This window comes from Apteryx mantelli, chromosome 2 (genome assembly GCF_036417845.1).
Source record: "Apteryx mantelli isolate bAptMan1 chromosome 2, bAptMan1.hap1, whole genome shotgun sequence".
In the NCBI taxonomy this organism is placed as follows: domain Eukaryota; kingdom Metazoa; phylum Chordata; class Aves; order Apterygiformes; family Apterygidae; genus Apteryx; species Apteryx mantelli.
This window is the reverse complement of record NC_089979.1, coordinates 152,127,910-152,147,297: the sequence shown is the minus strand read 5'-3', so window position 1 is coordinate 152,147,297 and position 19,388 is coordinate 152,127,910. Positions and strand designations below refer to the sequence as shown.

Genomic DNA, 19,388 nt, shown 5'->3' with positions numbered 1-19,388 from the left:
ATAAGAGCTGCAGCAGGTTTTGGAGACCTTACAAAAATTTGAGGCTTAGTATTTAATTTTTTAGAATGTGAATAGATTGTTTTAGGTTAATTTCTTATAATATCTTTTGGATATTTTGCAATAGTCTAATGATGTTAAGTGTTTACTAATCCCAAACTTGCAGTAAAAACTGAGGAGTTTGTGTCTTTCCCCTACCACCTCCGATTTTATAGGAGATTTGCACTAAGAAGACCAGAAGTGCAGATTCAGCCACTGAAAATTTCCAACAGAAAATCATGTAAGTCTGTTAACCTGGAATAGAAATCATAGTCCTGATCTCTAACCTTATAAAATAGCAGTTTGTTTCAGCCTTGTGAATAGAAGATGCATTTCTCCAGGGCACAATAACTCCTTGATCATATTGTATCAGTAGGAAAAATAAATATAACAACTGAAATTAAAGTTTAGAACTTTAAGAACCAGCTAACAATTATTCCCAACCTTCTGACTTTGTTTTTGAAGCACTGAGCCCAATTAATGTTTTGATATATAATAATTCAGAGGTCGAGGAGTGTTCTTTTCCTGTTGAAATATTACAGAATTGGCTCTAAACTTTATATAATTTGGACTGCATCAATACAGTGAAATTTATATTGAGAGAGATAAAAGGTCTGATGTTCTCCCTTCCCTCCCCCATAAGGCTGATGATTTTTTTGTGTCCTATGAAGCAGTGTGAATTTTTTAAAAAGTCGGGACACTCGGTTCTTTTACAGGCTCTCTTGGTACTCTTTCTTATTGTTTTCTAAGCAAATTCATTTTTAATAGTCTCTGCTTTTAAATACAGTAGTTGCACAATATATGAAAAATAAGCTCTAAGCAAGCATATACATTAAAACAAATATTTTCTTTCCACTGGAATTTACATCAACATCTGTTTTAAGTATTATTGCATATTTTACTTGACCTGTTATTTCTTTCAGTTACACAGACTCATAACAAAGTGAGTACAATGTAAGAAACTATCATGCTTCAGTAGGATCGAAATCTTAAATACAAACATGTTTGAGAGTTCAACTAGAAATATTCAGAAACTGGTCTAAAATTTCCAAACATCTTTCCTTCTCTATCATTAAAACAAAAAGTATGGATACTATGGCAAACAGTGGATGCTGGCAGACTACATACAAAACTAAATGCTTTTAACTTTAAAACTTTTCACTGAGGTTTCTGTTGCAATTTTCCTTAACTCCTTGCCATGGCTTTTGTGTTCCAGAGTTTGACAATTACTGTTAGTTTTCTAATATTCTAGTATATTTTAGTATCTTTCATTCCATTTCACTATTTGTTTATAAGTTCTGATGATGTTGTTAACTCCAAAAGCCTCAATTAGCCTTGTAATTACGTTAACAGGAAACTGCATGGTTACACTATAGCATTTCTAATTTACTTAGATCACAAACAATGAGGAGGTCCTTCAGCTTGCAGTAAATATGTTGTTTCTCTAGGTTCGAGGTGAAGTTGCTCTGCCCCAGTTTTCAAAAAGTTTCTGATCCCAGCGTATAGCTATTTCTGTCCACTGTTCTTGTGTCTGGATAATGCCTGAATAAGAGCCTTCTAATAAGGTGGCATGGTGCTTTTGAAGAGGTAAATCAGCTGCTGCAGCAAAACTGCGTGATTTCTTATATAATAGACTGCATCTTTTTACTGACCTTTGAGTGAAAGGTTTTACAAGATGCCTCTCACCCTTCCAAGTAAGCAGCCTGTACTTGATTGGGAATTGCCAAATTTGTAATACAAAGAAGGCCCACAGTATGATGTGTACTATTTTTTCTCTCTGTTTTCTCCATTTATCTTGCCTTGACTTGCTCAAACAAGTGAGAAAAACTCTTTTCTACTTTCCTTTAAAACACCACAGGGCCTTGGGGTTGAGCAATATACCTGTTATTAATCTCTTTTAGACTTTCTTGAAACAAAGCAAGGTCCAGCTTAGTGTTGTCTAGAAGGCAGTGGTGCCTCGTGAAAGAGGAAGGACAGAAGAGTAATATAGATTTGCCATTTTCTCTCTTCCTCGTATCTTAGGACAATCTGCTGCTAAAGCTGACAGATTTCCATGGAAAGAGGGAGAGTGCTGTTCTGAGTGGAGGTCTACTCCTTATTCAAAGGCTAAACATGTTTTTGGTGTTGAGAGGGATTTCAGGTCCTTCACAGATGAGACATTTTAAGGACAAGAATTCGCCTATAGAAAAATGTCATGACTAGAATGTTGCTCAAGTTGCTCTCAGGAAAACCTTGCACTTGCTTGTCTTCTCAAGAGGATTCCAGGTGATCTGGGAGAAGCTCTGCAACCTTGTGATCTTTCTAAAGCTAGGCAGCTTCTTTGTGTTATGAAGCATGGCACTGAAACTGAGATGTGGGGCTCTTGCCTGCATTTGTGCACAGCAGCCATCTTGCCAAATTGGGAGATGCTGGAAAATCTTGCATTGCGGAGCTGAACAAACAGCATATTGCCAGGCTCAGAAACATGTAAGGAAGGTGACATGGAGAAGAGAAAACGGGAAAGGACTGCTGGGTCTGATGTTTTTGTCATTATCTGTATTGCGGGGCATGACCCACTGATTATTGTCCTCTAAAGTTTTATTTAACAAATTCCCATATAAAGAAGTAGGACACTGGCAATGCTTGATTTCGTCTGATTGTTTTTTGGTCCTGTACTACAGGCCTTCAGCTTGCTGTAGGGTTCTTCAGTGTTTGGAGGGGTAGTTTTGTGGGGGAAACAATGTTCTGTAGATCTGAACAAGCTACTTCTGAATAAGCTATATATTGAAAGGTTCCTTGCTGTTGTAGTTGATCCCATCCAATCCTATGATCTGAATTTCCATAGCAGTTGGGATGGAGAGGGCAATTTGCCAGCTGATATTCCTTACAGCTGCCAAAAGATGAAAACCATTTGAACTTCAACAGAGATGCTAATAAAAGCCCCTTTCCTGAGAGGGCTGGGAGTTACACTAGGAAGCTTTCTTGAGACATGGTAAGTACCTCTGGATGTCAGTCTACTTTGTTGAGTCAACTCATTCCATAGATCCCACGTTTTGTAATGAGGAAGAAACCTAATTAGATTTCTTTGGTTTTGATAGGGAGAATTGAGGAGGAATATTCTATTTTTCTTGAATACCAAGAAAATGTGGATCAGCTCTGATTTCTTAGGTGGGTTTCCAGGGTAGTAGTGCTTTTTGTCTCTCTCCTCATGCCAGTGTCTGGAACTGGGAGGGACTTTTTTGTATTTAACTAGAAAAAGAGCTATTTGAAACATAGTCGATAACTGTATTCACAGCAACATTAACATCCATCAGGATTTGCTTAGATAATTAAGTATGTTTCAAAGCTTGTAAAGAAGATAGATCAAATGACTTTTCAACAGCCTTCTTTCTATTTTCAATTTTGAATTTTTTTATACTTATCAGCATAGCAATGCATGTCATGTGAAGTAATTAATATGTACACATATTTGTGTACCATAAATTCAGAAGCCCAGAAAAGAGGACTGCTTTGGTGATACTGACCATGCTTACACATCTTGAGGAGAGGGAGGAGAGCAAATTTTCCATGGAACTTTGCAGCAAGAATTGATTTGCGCTGAAAAGAACATAAACCTAGCCTAATTCTAAATTAATAAAAGGATCAGTTTATAATGGAAATGCCAATACTTAGTTTTAGTTTAATATGCTGCTGTCATAAGCCAAGTCAATTTTTTCGTTGTGTCTATATGTAGAGTGAATATAAGTAAAAGTAAATACTCTGTAGAAGAGAGTAATATCCAGACACACACCTCTCCCAGAATGTAGCCGTTGTCTTGAAAGAGGTAACAGACTCATTCTCACATTGCACCAGTCGAAGTGAAAAACCTTTAACGTGTAATGTCAGAAGAGGAAGCAAAACAATAAACATTCTATATTGAAAGGTAAGTGAAATCACACTTTTTTATTTGAAAAGAGAGAGGGCACATAACTTGATAGTATTGGGGAGTAAGGTGGCAGGAAATTGATAACATAGCTGGAGGCTACATGGAACAAAGATGATTTTAAATCAAGAGGAAGTCCAGGAAAAAGGAGGAATAAAGAAATGAGAAGAAAAGCAGGAAAGTGAATTTTAGTATTGAGGATAAAGAAAGAGAGAAATTACTACAACAAGGAGAGTGGAAGAACTGATGAACAAAAGCTGCCTTTAAATCCAGTTAGGAAGAACCCCAGAGCGAATGGTCTTTGAAATGATTAAATTAGTGCTATTAACAGTATTATGTAAGAGTATTGCGGTAGTCACTGTTTGCACTATAGTTCATTTTTTATGGATTCTATTCATATAAAAACTTGTTGTTAAAGTTTTTAAAATAGCGAACGCAAAGCTTATATGGACATTGACCTGTTTCAGTTTCTCATTATTGATGGAAAACCATCTCAATAAGTTTAACAGCATTAAGATTTAATAAGATTTAAATGCATGAGACAAGTGACAGTTTAGATGTGCTGACCTGCTGATAAGACTGATAATGTTATTTCTGAGGCTCTGAGTTAGTGCAGAAAGGATGGAGGGATAACAAAACCCTCAAGCATTTTCAGCACTTTTCTCACTACTTAATACCAACGACTTTACAGCCAAGAGCAGTGTTGCTTGTTCATTTAATACTATGGGAAAATTACACTGGGAAAAAATGATGAGAAAAAACAATGTAGAAAAGAAAATAGAAAAATGGAATGAAAGTAAAGGAATAGAGATGCACGAGACTGTGTTAACAAGATTAACCCTCCACATACTGAGACAGTGAAGCCTGCGCTATACCTGACAGTGAGGATTAATGGAGCTTGTGGGACGTGGTGGGACATACAGTACGGAGGTGTCCAACTGCATGAAATCAGCTTAGGTTTGTCTGAGATTATTAGCAGTGACAGAAAGCCAGCTCTGCAGAAACCTGCTTATCTGATATTCCTGAATAATAATGAGCAGCACTGCTGGCTTAGGAGGTCATCTTAGCATGGGCACAACTCTGTACCTAGAGCTGGCTCTGTGAGTTCTCCTGTCACTGCACCCTGACTAATTAGGAGTGCCGTGAGCCTCAATACAGCGAAGAATTCATTTGTTTAATAGTTCCAAGTCTGTGAACTTGAATACAAAGAGTAGTCATGCAGTAACTGTAAGAGTCACTGCCAACAAACACAGTGGTTCTTGCATTCATAGCTTACTTTCATTTGTAGATAAAGCAACAATAACCTATTGTTTTGAAAAGAAAATGTAAGTTTATTTAAATAACAAACAAATAATTTAGTTACTGTTCTGCAGTTATTATGAACTATAAATGTATCAGCCAAGATATATCCCTTCAGCATAATTTTGCCTTCATAGCAATTATTGTGTTTACTCTCATGTTACATATCTGTTGTCTCTGGTATGAAAACTACATTATATTTTACACTAGCTGTAGCCTGTAACTTCTGTTAACTTACACAGTGCATATGTGTATATGTGTATCCATACTCTGTGTGTACATTTATATATAAATACATATAGGTATGTAGCATATAAGACAGAGCTGTTCAGATATGTCTTTTCCTTGCGAATAGATTTGTTCAGTATATTTAATGCTGAATGTAAATACTTATTGTGGCAAAGTCATCATTATATAATTTTTCTAGGGCTTAAAACCTATTTTACTTTCAATTTTGATTTACTGTATGTGATTGGCATTGTATGAGCAAGAAGAAATATTTAACTGCAGCCAAATGGTGTTCATTCAAACAAGATGTAACCCAGTTTATCCAAAGATGAATGTCTTGTGAATTGAAGATCATATTCTGCCAACAGAAGAATTTAAACAGAGTAAGAGAATGAATGTTTTGTACTAGTTGTATTTGAAGATGAAACATTTGCATAAATTTATAGTAGGACTCTTTTGCTTGTTGTAATTGCTGCACACATTTAACTATGCCTTCCTTCTCAGTGTTTATCTGTGTTCATATTTGATTCCTGATTGCCCACCTGCAAGGAGTTAAGAGTAAAAGCAAAAAATAAACCAGAGCTTCAGAGTTAAATTAACAAGTTAGTATCTTTGCGTAGAAGTTTTCTGTGCTTTAAAAATACTAACTTCCTGCTACCACAGAGAAATTAAGGAAACCTGAAGCTGGATGACATTTGATTCACATGAGACAGAAGTGGAAATGGATCCTGTAAATTCTTGGTCTGTCCTTCACCACAGGACCATCCTTCTACATTTTCCAAATTATCTTAGTGGAGATACTGATATCTGATGATATTATGAAAAGATTAATTTAGATCACCTTAAAATTTCTAAAACATGAACATATATGTATCCTTTGATCTACAAAAACCTGTAGGATAAAAACTGCAAAGCAGTATGAACGTTGATTGCTATGTGGCATTGTTCATCACTAACAAAATCAAGAGTGTTTCATTTGTTTAATATATTCATTGTAATGCAGATCCTTGTACATACCAATTTCTTGCTTACTAGAATGAAATAGAATTTAAGGGATAATGTAACATGCTTATGTTCAGAAGCTGGAACGGAACTGCTGGATCTAATTTTAGGCTGCGAAACATTAAACAAAGGTTCTTTAATGGAAACACTGTTGAAAGAAAGTCAGCAAGAGTTAAAAGTTTTAATCTGGTGCAGGGTTGTTTTAAAGAGCTCAGGCAGTTCCTGGAGTGGCTCTGATTTTGAGCTTCATGAGTAATACAATTTAGGTGAGGCCCACAAAATCAAATCTAAATATATTTCAGTTAAAATACATAAAAAATGCAGTGTATGTAATAGTGTTTTGCATTGTTTTAGTATAGCATACTGGCTACATTGATGTCTTTCTAAAATGAATAAAAACACATACCTCCTAAGTTTCCATTGCACTTGTGTTTCCTATTTCTTTTTTTCCCATTTATATCTTGATACAACTTCACTGTTTTTTCATGAACCTGTCCCATGACTGTTTCTTTCTTTGTAATTTCCTCTCCCTTCTTATCACACTACATTTAATTGATAGTATTTCTCTTTTTTCCAATATTTTATTTGTTCCATGTTGCCTGTGCTTTTTTACAGTTTGTCACTACTTTTATTATCCTCCTTTCCAGCTGATTTCCTCTTCTCCATTCTCTGTCCTCGTTTAGTCTCTTAGTTGTTCCTTCCTCCTAAGCATCTCTGTTTTCTTTCTCTCCCCTACTTCAATTTGGTAAAACTTTACTGTCCTGAGAAGATATACCCCAATTTTCCATGTCTCTAAAATTTGGAACATTAGGCATATGTCTGCAAGTACCTGCTGCATGCATACAACTGCGACAACCACACAGGGCTGTATTAGTTAGTGATAAGTCCTAAAATGAAATTTCCTGACAAAAAACCTCTGGCTTTAACAGGGACAGACAATTGCCCTGGTAGAATTCCTGGTGAAAATTCAAACTGGAAGTCACATGTTGATGACTGTTTCATAGCTGCATTAGCCTATGAGGCACTATTTCCCACATCTTTTCATTATAGCCTGTTATGTTCAAACTTAGCAGTAGCCCAAGAAAGCCAAGAGCAGTATTAAAAGGGAAGATCCCTCACAAAATGCAAAAAGCTCAAAACTCTTTCACTTTATCTTAGCGTGAAACCTCAGTTTGTACACATTTTGATGTCTGCTCTCTGGCATCTGCTGGCTCATCTGGAAATCCAAACATCTTTAATTTATAGCATGGAAGGTAAAGACCGTCCCCTTTCCTAGGAGGGGCAGGCCGAATGCCTGGGTTCCTTTCAGCTATTCTCAGCCCAGTGACTGTAGCTCCACCATCTGCCACCTCCCAGTGCCTGAACTGCTCAAAGCCATGTCAGTGTATACCTGCGTGTACATACAGACCTCTTTTTCTCCTGGTGCAGTCTTTCACGTTCATAGTCAGGAGTTGTTCATTTTTAATGACAAAATACCAAATAGAACACTTAAAAATGCACAATCACTAGTTCAACCAAATAATTTCACTGAATTCAGGAAATTATTTAACTGTATTGCTAGGAGCTGTTTCTGAGCATTCGTGACTTTTTTTTCCGGAGACACATTTGCGGCCTATTGAAAGTCAACTAGAAATGTAGAAAAAGCTCGTGGAACTTGTCATACATATCAGGAAGTATAAAAGGTCTCTCCGCACAGAGAGGGAGAAAGAAATAGTACCCTCAGGAAGCTGACCTGCCATTCCACGTCCAGCTTCAGGGCATTTGTCACTTCAAGAATTCAAGAAGTCAGGAGAGGAAAAAGGATCCAGTGTCCATTTCTCTCATCTCACAAAATTGTCTGCACTCTTTTAAGGAATTGGATGTGGTCAACCAAACAATGCTCACTTTAAAGGACTTTCCAGCCTCCTAAAATCATGCAGTCACTGCAAGTGTAGGAATAACTTCAAATATATTTTAGAGCAATCTTCCAAATTAATCTTTTTGAAAAATGTCCTCAAGAAAAGGAGTATCAAGAAGTGGTTCTGCAAAACAAAATTCTTCCCCAGCAGAAAAGACTTTTGTATCCATTTCACAGGATGAAATGGGAAAAGCTCTTCTCGTTACCCAAAGAGTTAAGAGAGTTTTGATCCAGCCTTCGTTTGATACATCAGTTACCACTGAAAGAGATTAACATATCTCTTGAATAAATTTGTCACATTCTGTGGGAAGATACACTTTGCAGAAACTCTTTGAAATATATATATATATTTCATATATTTATGTCCAGATTCCAAAGGAAATTTGAATGAGATGTAGATTGTGAAATCTCTGTATGTATCCAGACATTAGTATAGCATATCTTTTGAACGCAAATTCATAACAATTATGTTGCTTTTCTATACTAGGCCAAAGATGAGTGTAAAAATGTTTATTTTCTCCTATCAAGGAGGCAAAAGCTTACTGACTTACTATGGGTAAGCCAAATGTCTTAACTAGACCCATTATATTAGGATAGTGTCAGAGAAAAAAAGATGGTTTATTTAACTTCTTTCAGCATTCTTCAGTTAAGGCTATAGACATTCAAAAAATCACAGCCTGCAAAAGCCTAGCCCTGAAGGCTGTAGCAGCTACTTCTGTAAGTGTAGAAAGATACTGAGACCACATTCATGGCAGTAATTGTTAAAAATCCTAGGTTACGCCTGATATAAGGGAATTAGCAAACTTTGCATTTAATTTCAAAGAGATAATTCATAACAACTGGTTACAGTCATTGCTACCAAATTAATAGTGGAAGACTCTCAGATAGGAAATTGAAAGTATCCATAACATTTCAATGTCTTTTTATGTCCTTTTCTACCTTTGAGTGTAGTTAAACATTTAAGTTAAGTTCAGTGCAGGTATGTTGGTATATGCCTCAATATAACGGGTGCTATCTGGAGGATTTTAGAGTAGCTTCCATAGCTACGTGTTTTTCCTATTTATGAAGTATTAAACAATAATACTTTGCTTTTTTGGCTGTTCTAAGATGAGGAAGCGGTTGAGTGTGGTAGGTGTATTTTTTCTTCTTAGATTTAACTTTTCTTTCTTCAGCTATGTTTGCAGCCCATTTAATGATTTCCTTTCCTATTTTTCCTTTGTGCTTCTCAGAGGAAATTGAAGGTACATGTACAAAAGTTTCCCTGCATAGCCCAATAATTTTATTTTGAGAACATGTGTTTAGAATTAAATTGAATATAGTCCAACATTTATAAGAGATGTTATACATATAATGCTTCCATATTGCCACCAAATACATTGGTTCATTCTTTTAAAGTAGATAAAAATATTGCAATATTCCTACTTACTTCATGTAAAGATCAGTCATTTGGACTGTTGTTATAAGCTGTTTTCTCTCTCTCTTGAACTGTTGGAGGAAAGATATGTGTAGAAGAGGAGTATCAGAACATTAGGAGAACTTGGGTGGGCTGGGTTGGGAAAAGATGATTCTGACTCAGTTAGATGGCCTTGAGAGGTCTTGCGTTTCTAATTATTACTGACGAAGTATTTCTCTGAGACAGTAGAAAGTTCATCCATGTAGTATCATCTTTACTGTTTTCCCTCTAAGTCTAGCCGATTACTGTTATGCTTGCAGCATATGTTAAAGCAATAGCAGCTGATCTCTTGTATTTTTTTTTAACTTAAGAGGCCTTTGTTTATAAAGGCATTAGAAATTGTAGCTCGTATTTTTGATCAAAAGGCCTCTGGCATGTAAAAATATACCTTATAGCTATTTTATATCAAATGAAAGGATGTGTTTTTGATCAAAAACCTTTCTGTCTAATCCAGTGAGCCAAGATTTAAAGCAAAGTCTGATAATGTGTAATTTACAAAAAAAGCTTGATTTACATCAAATACATTTTGCTTTCTTTTAAGTGGTATCATATTTTCTATTAACCGATAAAGGATGAATAATACAGTGTTAGAATTCTTTTCAGGATATTTGTTTGCTGTAATCAAAAAGTATTGTTTGAAAAGGTAAAAAAGATCAGTGTGCATGCTGCAAAAATCCAGAATATCTTCAGCTAAAATATAAAACAATAGATGTTGTTTTATGTTTTTAAGAACATGGTTTATTGAAGGCTTTTTAATGCTATGCCTTCTACAGTTGTCATTTTTAAAGTAATTTCTTCTGTATTTGTTGCGGGGCTTCTAACTATTCTGCTTTATTTCTTGGCTCTTATTCTGTGTGCTTTTACCCTTCGTCCAGAAGATGCTGAATGTGCTGATCACAACAGTGGATCCCATCTAGGTGAGCAGTTGGTTACAAAAAATGATTTCTTCCTTTCTTTCAGCTTCTGTTTCCTGGAACTACTGTGTCACTTTGCTTTTGGGGGTAATTTGCATACAAATGTCCTTCCTGTGCATGTTAAAAGCATGAATACTAAAATTTAAAAAATGGCTCATTGGATTTGACATAAAGGATTTACATAGTGCAGTATGCCTTTATCTGGCTAATCACAAGCTACTAAAATACTGTTTTGATTTTTAAGTCAAAATTAAAAAATCCTTGTAAGTGGGAAAATTAGTGACTTTTAGTATATTAAGTAAGCAATGTGTTTAATCAAACTAAAAGGTTACTATATCATGAAATCTTTGACTGAGACTTTAAAGGGACACTTTCAAGGTTTTATCCGTGTTTTGCTTACCTCTTCTTTCTATGTTTCTAGCTAATAATTTTGGTCAGTATTTGGTGAGAATAACAAGCAAATTTGTATGCATTGGTTCTTTTCCACATTACAAAAGTAAGTTATAATAACCCAATAGCTTAAATTTAACTTTAAAGCTAGTCTGAGCTTAATGTATCAATGGGGGAAGGGGGAATAGAGGAAGGGAAAGAGTCCTTTGGCTTCAGTTTAAGGATTCCAAATTTTAAACGAACGTAACATTTAAAAAAGGTGATTGTTCCATGATATGTTTCAACTTTGAATTTGTGCCATTTTAAAAGCTATTTAAAAATGTTTTAGTTGAAACTGGCCAGAATTCCTGCCAGCGGAAGATGGGCTAGAGTGGACCTTGCAACAACCAGCGCTTTTCCCAAGGCCTTCGTCCTCCTGCTATGGGAGGAATGGGAAGAAACATGTCAAAGTGCTTTACCACATCCAAACCACTGGGCTCACTGAAACAACTTACACCATTGCTGTAAATTAGAGATGTTTTTCATATTGTAGTATCCTTTTTTTTTTAATGTGGTATATAAACTGCATTAGGAACACATAAACTACGTAACTGAAAGAACTTTGGCCTCTTTCCAAAACCTTAGTGTGGTATAATTTGGCCAGTTATTTTCAGAACTAATGTTCACCTGTGTTCTTCCAGTGATTGTGCTGAAAATAAACTTTTTGCATTTGTTAGTCAATCAAATAATTGTATTAATATTGAAGTCCAGTTGTATTGAGAAATTGAAGTATACTTGGAAAATGATATTTTGAATGCTATTCCAGATGAACTGTGTCAGCCTTATAACATCTTTTTGAAATGAAAAAATGATTTTGCCCACTTTTTGTTTCTGGTTGCATACATAGCATGAATTCTGAATATTAAACTGTCAGGGTCTTGAATCAGATCCTAGTGGGCAGGTGCTTTATATGAGAATGAAAGTAGCAAGATAGAATCCACCTTTTCTTAGTGCTGATGTCTTCCCAATGAAACATTGTTGTCCACTGTTATCAATAAGGCTTAGTCATCTAGGAAGGAGATGTCTTGGGGAAGAAGCTAATGTTGTCCCAGATGCAGAGAAAAAAAATCAAGGTGGGGTTTAGTTTACCTGGGCAAGAACTTTACAAAAATTATCTGAGAACTACAAGCATTGCCTATAGAGTGCAGGCAGTGGTTTCTGTCTTGAGAGCTTCCTCCTGGTGGAGTGCTGCCACCAGTCTTCCACAGATGGACCTCACCTTGTCGTGCTCCCTAGAGGCAAAGCCTAAGTCAAGGGGAGGTCTGTGCTGTTGGCGGTGAGGTGGCAGGAGAGGAGGAGGAGGAGAGTTGGAAGACAAAACAGGGAGAGAAGAGACTTGTCTAAGGTTAAGACCGGTTTTGACATAAAGGGAAAGTATGTTCATTGATTGTGAGTAATTAAATAGTTACTTTAGAATTTAGAGGTTCACCAAGAATAATTCATTAAAAGATTATCCTTTTGTAAGATCAAGCAGGTAGGTTTATGAAAGCTGATGTTACCATTCTTTTGCATGTAGTAACAGGGCTCTGAGAGTTGTAATTCAAAATGTCTCATGCACTCCTGTATCTCCTTGTTTCACAAAATCTTAGGAGCCCAGTCCTATTCACCCACACTTAGGGTTGCTTCTATGCTAAATTCTCTTTCAGTTGTATTTTCTCAGGGAATACAGTCTCACTGTGGAATGACTTTATGTGCTGGGTATTTGCCACTGGCTAAATCGCAATACTTTGAGCAAAACCTGTTGACATGCTGCAGGGAGGACAGAACATTCTTATCTATGTCTTGTGCAGAATTTAGACATCTGATAGTACACTAGTCTACAAGCTAATGGGGTCTTAGGCAAAGACATTTTAGAAAACCTCAGCTGGATACATGGGAGCTCATAACATACCTACTTCCTGCAGTCCGCCTTCTTGCTTAGGAGGCACCTCTTTGTTTCTTTATTTTCCACTGGCCTGAGCATATATTCTTTCAGTCCCAAGGGTACTGGAGGGCTTCAAAGGATTTTTTTTCTGCTCCTTGCTTCTTCTTTTGAAGATGTCAGGGTCTTGTTTTTGTATAGAATAATCACTCTGCTGATTATGTTTACTTACTGTTCTTTTTCTTTCTTTCTTTCTGGCTTTTTGCATTTTGTCTGTATTTTTTGAGTTCTTTCCTCAAGATTTTTCTCCTCCCATTCCTCCTCTCCTGCCAGTTAATTTCTCCTTGTTTCCCATCCTGTCTCGTTTCTCTCCAATCCTGCCTGACTTTCAGCAGCTTAGGAACTAGACTGGACGCCCTTCATACCTTCTCACAAATCAGCATTGTTTTCTGGCTAAAAGTTTGTGTGTTTGTTCTTAACTTAAAGGCAAGCTGTGACATACCTGGATGCTGGATGAGAGATGACAAACCCAGTGACTGCATCCATTGAATAGAGTTACTTTTTTTATCAGCTTTCAGTGAGGGAGTTTAGCAGTCTCTTGAACATTGTACAATCATAGTTTTCATCAGATAAATCAGATTAACTATAACCTGAAAGATTCATCATCTTACATGAAGAAGAAAACATGCAAAATAAGAATAATACGCACAGAATAAAAATATAGGATAACATTTTAATCCTCAGGTTTGTTTCTTCAGGTTGTATTGGCACACTGAGCAGTTTAAAACCAGCAGCTGATACTGCTTAAGCATGCTGCATCATAAAGACCAAAGATGATTAGATCTGTTAACATATAATATGAAGAGCTGAATAAATGAAAGCATTCATAATGAGCATTCTGAAATTTCAAAAATTACTTTAATGCTCTGGATCGACCAGATTTTTATATGGATACGATATAACAATTTTTCTGCTGTGTTACGTTTTTGATCTGTTCTAGTTCATCAGTTATTTTATCTGCATACTATAAGAATAAAACTTATTCCCATCAGTTTCCCCTTGCAGTATGTTTCAAACAGTTTATAATTAAGATTGAAAAGAGAGAGAGATGCAACTTTATATACTCTGAGGACAAAAATTTTTGCCCCAAATTGAGGGATGAAATGGAATTGCTTGCTCTTTTTTGTGGAATGGGGAAAGTTAGAAATTCTGAGCTTCTTTAAGTTACTTTTGGCTATCTTCAACTGTAAAAGTTTTACAACAAACAAAGTTTGTAAAGAAAAAACACAAGATTCGCTGGCAAGGAAGCCAATGGTTATTTTGGTAGAGAGAAAACAAATATGTCTGATTTTGAAAACAGCTTATTCTGAATGTCCATCAATGTTTTTCAATACTGTTTTGAGTGAATCCTTAGTGTCACATTTTTTCTGAGTGTGTATGTCCTTGCAAGATCGTAGACATTTATGGCACTCCCTGCTTACTGAGGAAACAAGAATTTCTAGACAAGACTCTCCTTATTATAACGTAAGGTCTAGGTTAAACATACTAAACTGAAAATGAAACCTAAAACATGGTCACTGGAGGGACTTAGGTCACACCAACAGGTTCGGTATGCTGTAGCAACACCCGAATAACTGTCTGTGCACATGTTGTAACCTGTTACAAGAACAAGGTAGTCTGAGTTAGCTTAACCCTTGATGAAGGAGTTGACTTGTTTCACCTTGCATTTACAGCAGGTTATAGTCACAAACATGGACAGTTAGTATTAGGTAAGCTGAAGTAGTGTTTGGGTTTCTGAATTCCAGAAACAGTCTTCAAAGTAGAGATGTGTGAACATATCAAGTGAACTACAGGAATTCTATTCTTAATTTTCGAGTTTTCACTAGATTTTTATGGCTCATTGTTGCTTTAGGGCTCTTTATTTCAGTTTGTGAATCAGGATATTCTGTGAATCATCTGACTTTCTCTGAAAGGGTATGTACTTTAGACATACCTGAGATGATCATGAAGAGCAACAGAAGAGGTAGTTTTCAAAACTCAGAATGTCTGTACCATTTGGGGTCAGATCTTTTATGCCCAAGGTTATGCTATTATTATTTTTAACCCTCCCCCTAAAGTGACTCAGACGTGTTTCATGATTTGTCACCAAATTCTAATATTTAAGTTATGGTATAATAGTGTATGTTTCTGCAGTAATTTCCTGAGGAATTGCTGTGGAGAACATTAGGAGTTTATCTTTGCCAAACTTAAATTCTAGTTACATTACTTGAACCTTTATGAACATACAGTAAATATAGATGAATATCATCTGTTTACTATTCTCAATTTTGTCTTAAAAATCCAGACATAATCTGAACTTTTATTAACACTGTCTAAATGTGCAAGCTGGGAACCAGTCCAGAAGCAAGCAGCGTAAGAAGTCTGCTCTGTGTTTGTGCAGTTCCTGCGTAATGATAGGCATACTCAGTATGTGAGCCCTCCCATGCAGGGAGGGCAGGAAAAAAAAATCCCAGTATTTTGGGGAAAAAATATCCAGAAATATCTAGTACAAATGTTGTATTTTTTCAAACCTCAGTAATGGCCATGGTACCAAACTTATTTTTGTCAGTAGTATGGATACAAAAAAGTATTCGTAAATGCACTTACAAATAAACTGCCTTTGTTCACTGCATATAGAAGCTATGTAAGATTACCCCAAATCAGTGAAGAATACATTTAAATTAAATGTGTACTTAAGTAATAGTATTAGTGAATGAAAATGAACAAAAGCACATGTAAGTACTTTGTAGCATTCTAGAGCCTTACTGTATTCCTGGTAAGTTTAAGAAGCATAGGTGAATTTAAAATGTAATATTCCCTATTAGCATAGTTCCCTGAATTTGAGAAATGAGCTTTCTACTTTCACAAACATATTTGGATTTAAAATCACACAACATAGTTGCAAGGTCTTGTTCATTTATTCTTTAGAATTATATTACTAAATCTAAATAAATACAAGCTTTTACATTGACACCTTTTAAAAATATCTTAGGGGAGACAGGATATGTTCATGCATTGCCAGTTTTCAGTTTGGATTTGTGTGTGGGGCCCATGTGGGTTTCTCTGTATAAATGTAAGGAAGTTGTTCAGAGATGACCAAATGTATATTGCTAGTGATTAAAAGAATAATCAGACTTTTCACCTAAGGTTTTTTCATTTTTCTAAGAATTAGAGATATAAGTTGTTTCTCTTGTATTGCTGTTGGGTCTTAATTAAGTTTGTTAGTCACATTTTATGATTTTTTGTTTCCTGTTGAGAAGTGTTATAAAGTTTGGAGACATTTGTGGTTTAAGAACATTTGTTCTTCATATTTACTTCCCAGTGGCTGTTCTTTATTTCACCAAACCTGCTACATTCCAGGAGTAGTTTATAGGTTAGCATGTTCAGTAGGCTTCTAGTCCTATATAGTTGAAATCTGTGAGCTGGTGCAAAGTTCTTAATGTTCAGAATTTTTTTGTTGCTTTGGTGAAAGTTTTCCCTTTTTATTTAACAGTCTGCATACTTGGCTACTAAGGTTAATCTTTGCTAATATCCAATATTCCACAGACAGTATAGCTTGCAGCTCCTTTCATATTTATTCACTTTCATATTATCAAATATTCTGGCCAAGCAAGCCTTTTTCCCTCTGTTCTTTTTTAGAAGTCTATTTTTAAGCTTCATCATTGTATAGAAATGATTCTATTGTATTCAATAGAGATTTTCACCATATCTTTAACAATGCTTTATTGTTAATTTAAATATACGATGTTTTCATTTTTCATCTCTCCTAAGCTGTAAAATATGCAAACATAAGAGGGGTGTTTTGCTGCTTGTTCATGAAGGTATTCATGCCTTGCAAGAATCATGTTTTTTCAGTACAGCTTAATCTTTTTGCACAGTCATAGCTGCCCAATATGTGTTATTGCTAACATTCTGCTAGAGAGCTGTATCTGGAGAGAAATATCTGCAAATCTTCATAATAACACAAAGTTAGTCTCAGATGCTATACATTTCATTAAATAGGTGAACAAAAATAGTAAAAGCATGCTTTTTGCAATTAAGAAATACCACTTAGGTGGCATTTCAGTTTTACTTTGGCAGGCCTGGCTTAAGCACAATGGAAATCTTCAGTGCCACACCAGGAAAGAATTTTTGGAAAGGGTTGTGAAAAATTTACTATTTAGGAACTTGTTCCTTTTCTTTTTGAATTAAGCCCATGTATTCTTTGTTTGTTGTCAGATAGATTGTCCTAAGAGTACGAGATTTCTTGTAGCCTTAAAATATAACAATAAATAAATCTTAATCAACTTGTAAGATTACCCCGCTCTGCACTGAATAAGACCTCTTTATGTGCTATTTATTCTTGGTCACATATGTTAAAGTGTCTTGATGAATATATTGCGTATAAAATGCAATCAGAATTCAATAGAAAATATTTATTAATGGTTCTTTATACAATAGCTTCTGAAGGTTGATGTAAAGCTAAGCCACATATGTGAGGATATATAATTGCAGATGTGAGAGAGGGAGAATGATGTTTCCAGGAATGCAGTAGCAGTATCATAAAAACGTTGGATATATTTGAAACAGTCTCATCCTCTCTCTCATTACTGTATGTTCTTCTTGCTTTTGAAAGCTGCTTTAAGCAAGCTTTTTTAGGATTCTGTACAGGGCTATTCAGATGTGCTTTGCAGAACATTTAAAACAACTTTAAAATTGACAATAGTGTTTAAGTGGCAAAGCAATCAACCTGTGGTAGGTTTTTCATATTCTATAGTTTTACAGAGCATCACTAGCACACTGCAGATAAATCAGTCATACTGGAAATGTGCTTAGTTATCTCTGGCTCCCATGTTTATTTTTTAATTAATGTAATGGCTTTTGCGTAACATCAAAGTTCTAGATGAACTTGCTATTGAACTTTCTTAAAAACAAGGAAATACTAGTGTTTTCACATTACAAGTCAGTTTGTTTCACAGAAATATTAAATGTTTTAATCCAGAAAGCATGTGTTAGTAGCAGAAACCTATGACCTGAGTTTTTGTGATGCTTTGTATGTAGTCTGTAAAATTGATCAGAGAGGAATTAGCCTAAAGACAGCACTGAAGGATTTTCTTCTCTCTTTTATACACAAAGAAATCAGATTTTCTCTCTTTTAAGAGAATAAGGAATCAAAGTTATTAAATAACCAACCATCTGATGGTTTGATAGTGAAACCTGAACACACAAAGTGGATGGAGAAAAGAGGAACAAATTATGAATGGTCGTATTAAAATCGAACAGCAGAGATTGAATTGGTGATTAAGATTTTGCATGAAGGATACTTCTCCTTAAGATTCCACAGTTTAACATTTAAGTTGAGATTAAGAAACCTGTTGGTAAATGCACTATGAGACCTGGAATTCTTGGTATTTGTAAGGTCAAAAACAAACTGGAATAGAGAAGACTGGTTTGGCTTCACTTGACTTCTACTCTTCTTTATTAAAAGAGAGTTCGAAAATAGTTGTCTTTTAACACTGAACTGAACCTTCTTCAGATATATGGATTCTGGGTTTTGTGACAGAACTCTTTGTTCTGTCAAACATTTAGTAAATGGTGAAGAATTCTTTTTTCTTCTTTTTTTCTAAAGTAATGAAACAACAGTTTTCAGCTGGTTGTAAGGTAACTGATTTTTTTTTTTTTAATCTGGGGCCTTCTAGATTAGGCCTCAGGAAACTTGTAATCCATTTCATGTATCTGAATTGCTAATATTATTTTTAACCTTTCTTTATATAATTAGATGTACATGGTTAGGCGCGGCTATGGAGCAAGAAAATATCTGTGTTCTGGCTGTCTGTGCGCTGGTATTGACAAGATCCCCCAAGTCCTGTGTTGGGTGTCTGTGGTTACAGTTATCAGGGCTTCAACAAGGCTTTTATAACTGCAGTCGCTACAATGTTAGTGTTCTTTTTTAAATAATAAAATACTTTATTTCAGTCTATTTCATTATGTTTACATATCACATATTAACTTGGTTAACATGCTTTGTGATCCAGGTTCTGCAAAGATTCATGCTAAATGGAACTGCGTGTGTGCAAAATGCTACGCTTGTATATCTAAGACTCGCTGATCTTGCTCCAAGTCTGGTTTGAAGTATTTGCAGAGCTGAGTCTTGAATTTGCCAGATATTACCTTTGAAGAAAAAATTGTAATATGATTACTTTTCAAACACCAGAAATAAGTGCTTTTACAAGTTTATTAAAACATATTGCTGAGAATTCTAGGGTCATCAAAAGTTTACATGTATTTACTGTCCTATGAAATATCCTGGGGGCAAAAAAGGTGCTGGGATTGTTCAGTAAATTTAAAGC

At 35.5% G+C, this 19,388-nt stretch overlaps 1 protein-coding gene across 7 annotated transcripts in view; it reads left to right on the top strand.

Annotated features, from left to right (window-relative positions):
- The window catches only part of MPP7 (MAGUK p55 scaffold protein 7), a 181,159-nt gene that overhangs the window by 132,163 nt on the left and 29,608 nt on the right, over positions 1–19,388 (top strand). For all 7 annotated transcript variants that reach the window (XR_010883523.1, XM_067291837.1, XM_067291841.1 and 4 more), the window contains one exon: positions 213–277. Coding sequence is in view for 6 of the 7 variants with exons in the window: in XM_067291837.1 (XP_067147938.1) it covers positions 213–277 (65 nt within the window). In the remaining variant the exon portion in view is untranslated. The remainder of the gene's footprint in view (positions 1–212; positions 278–19,388) is intronic.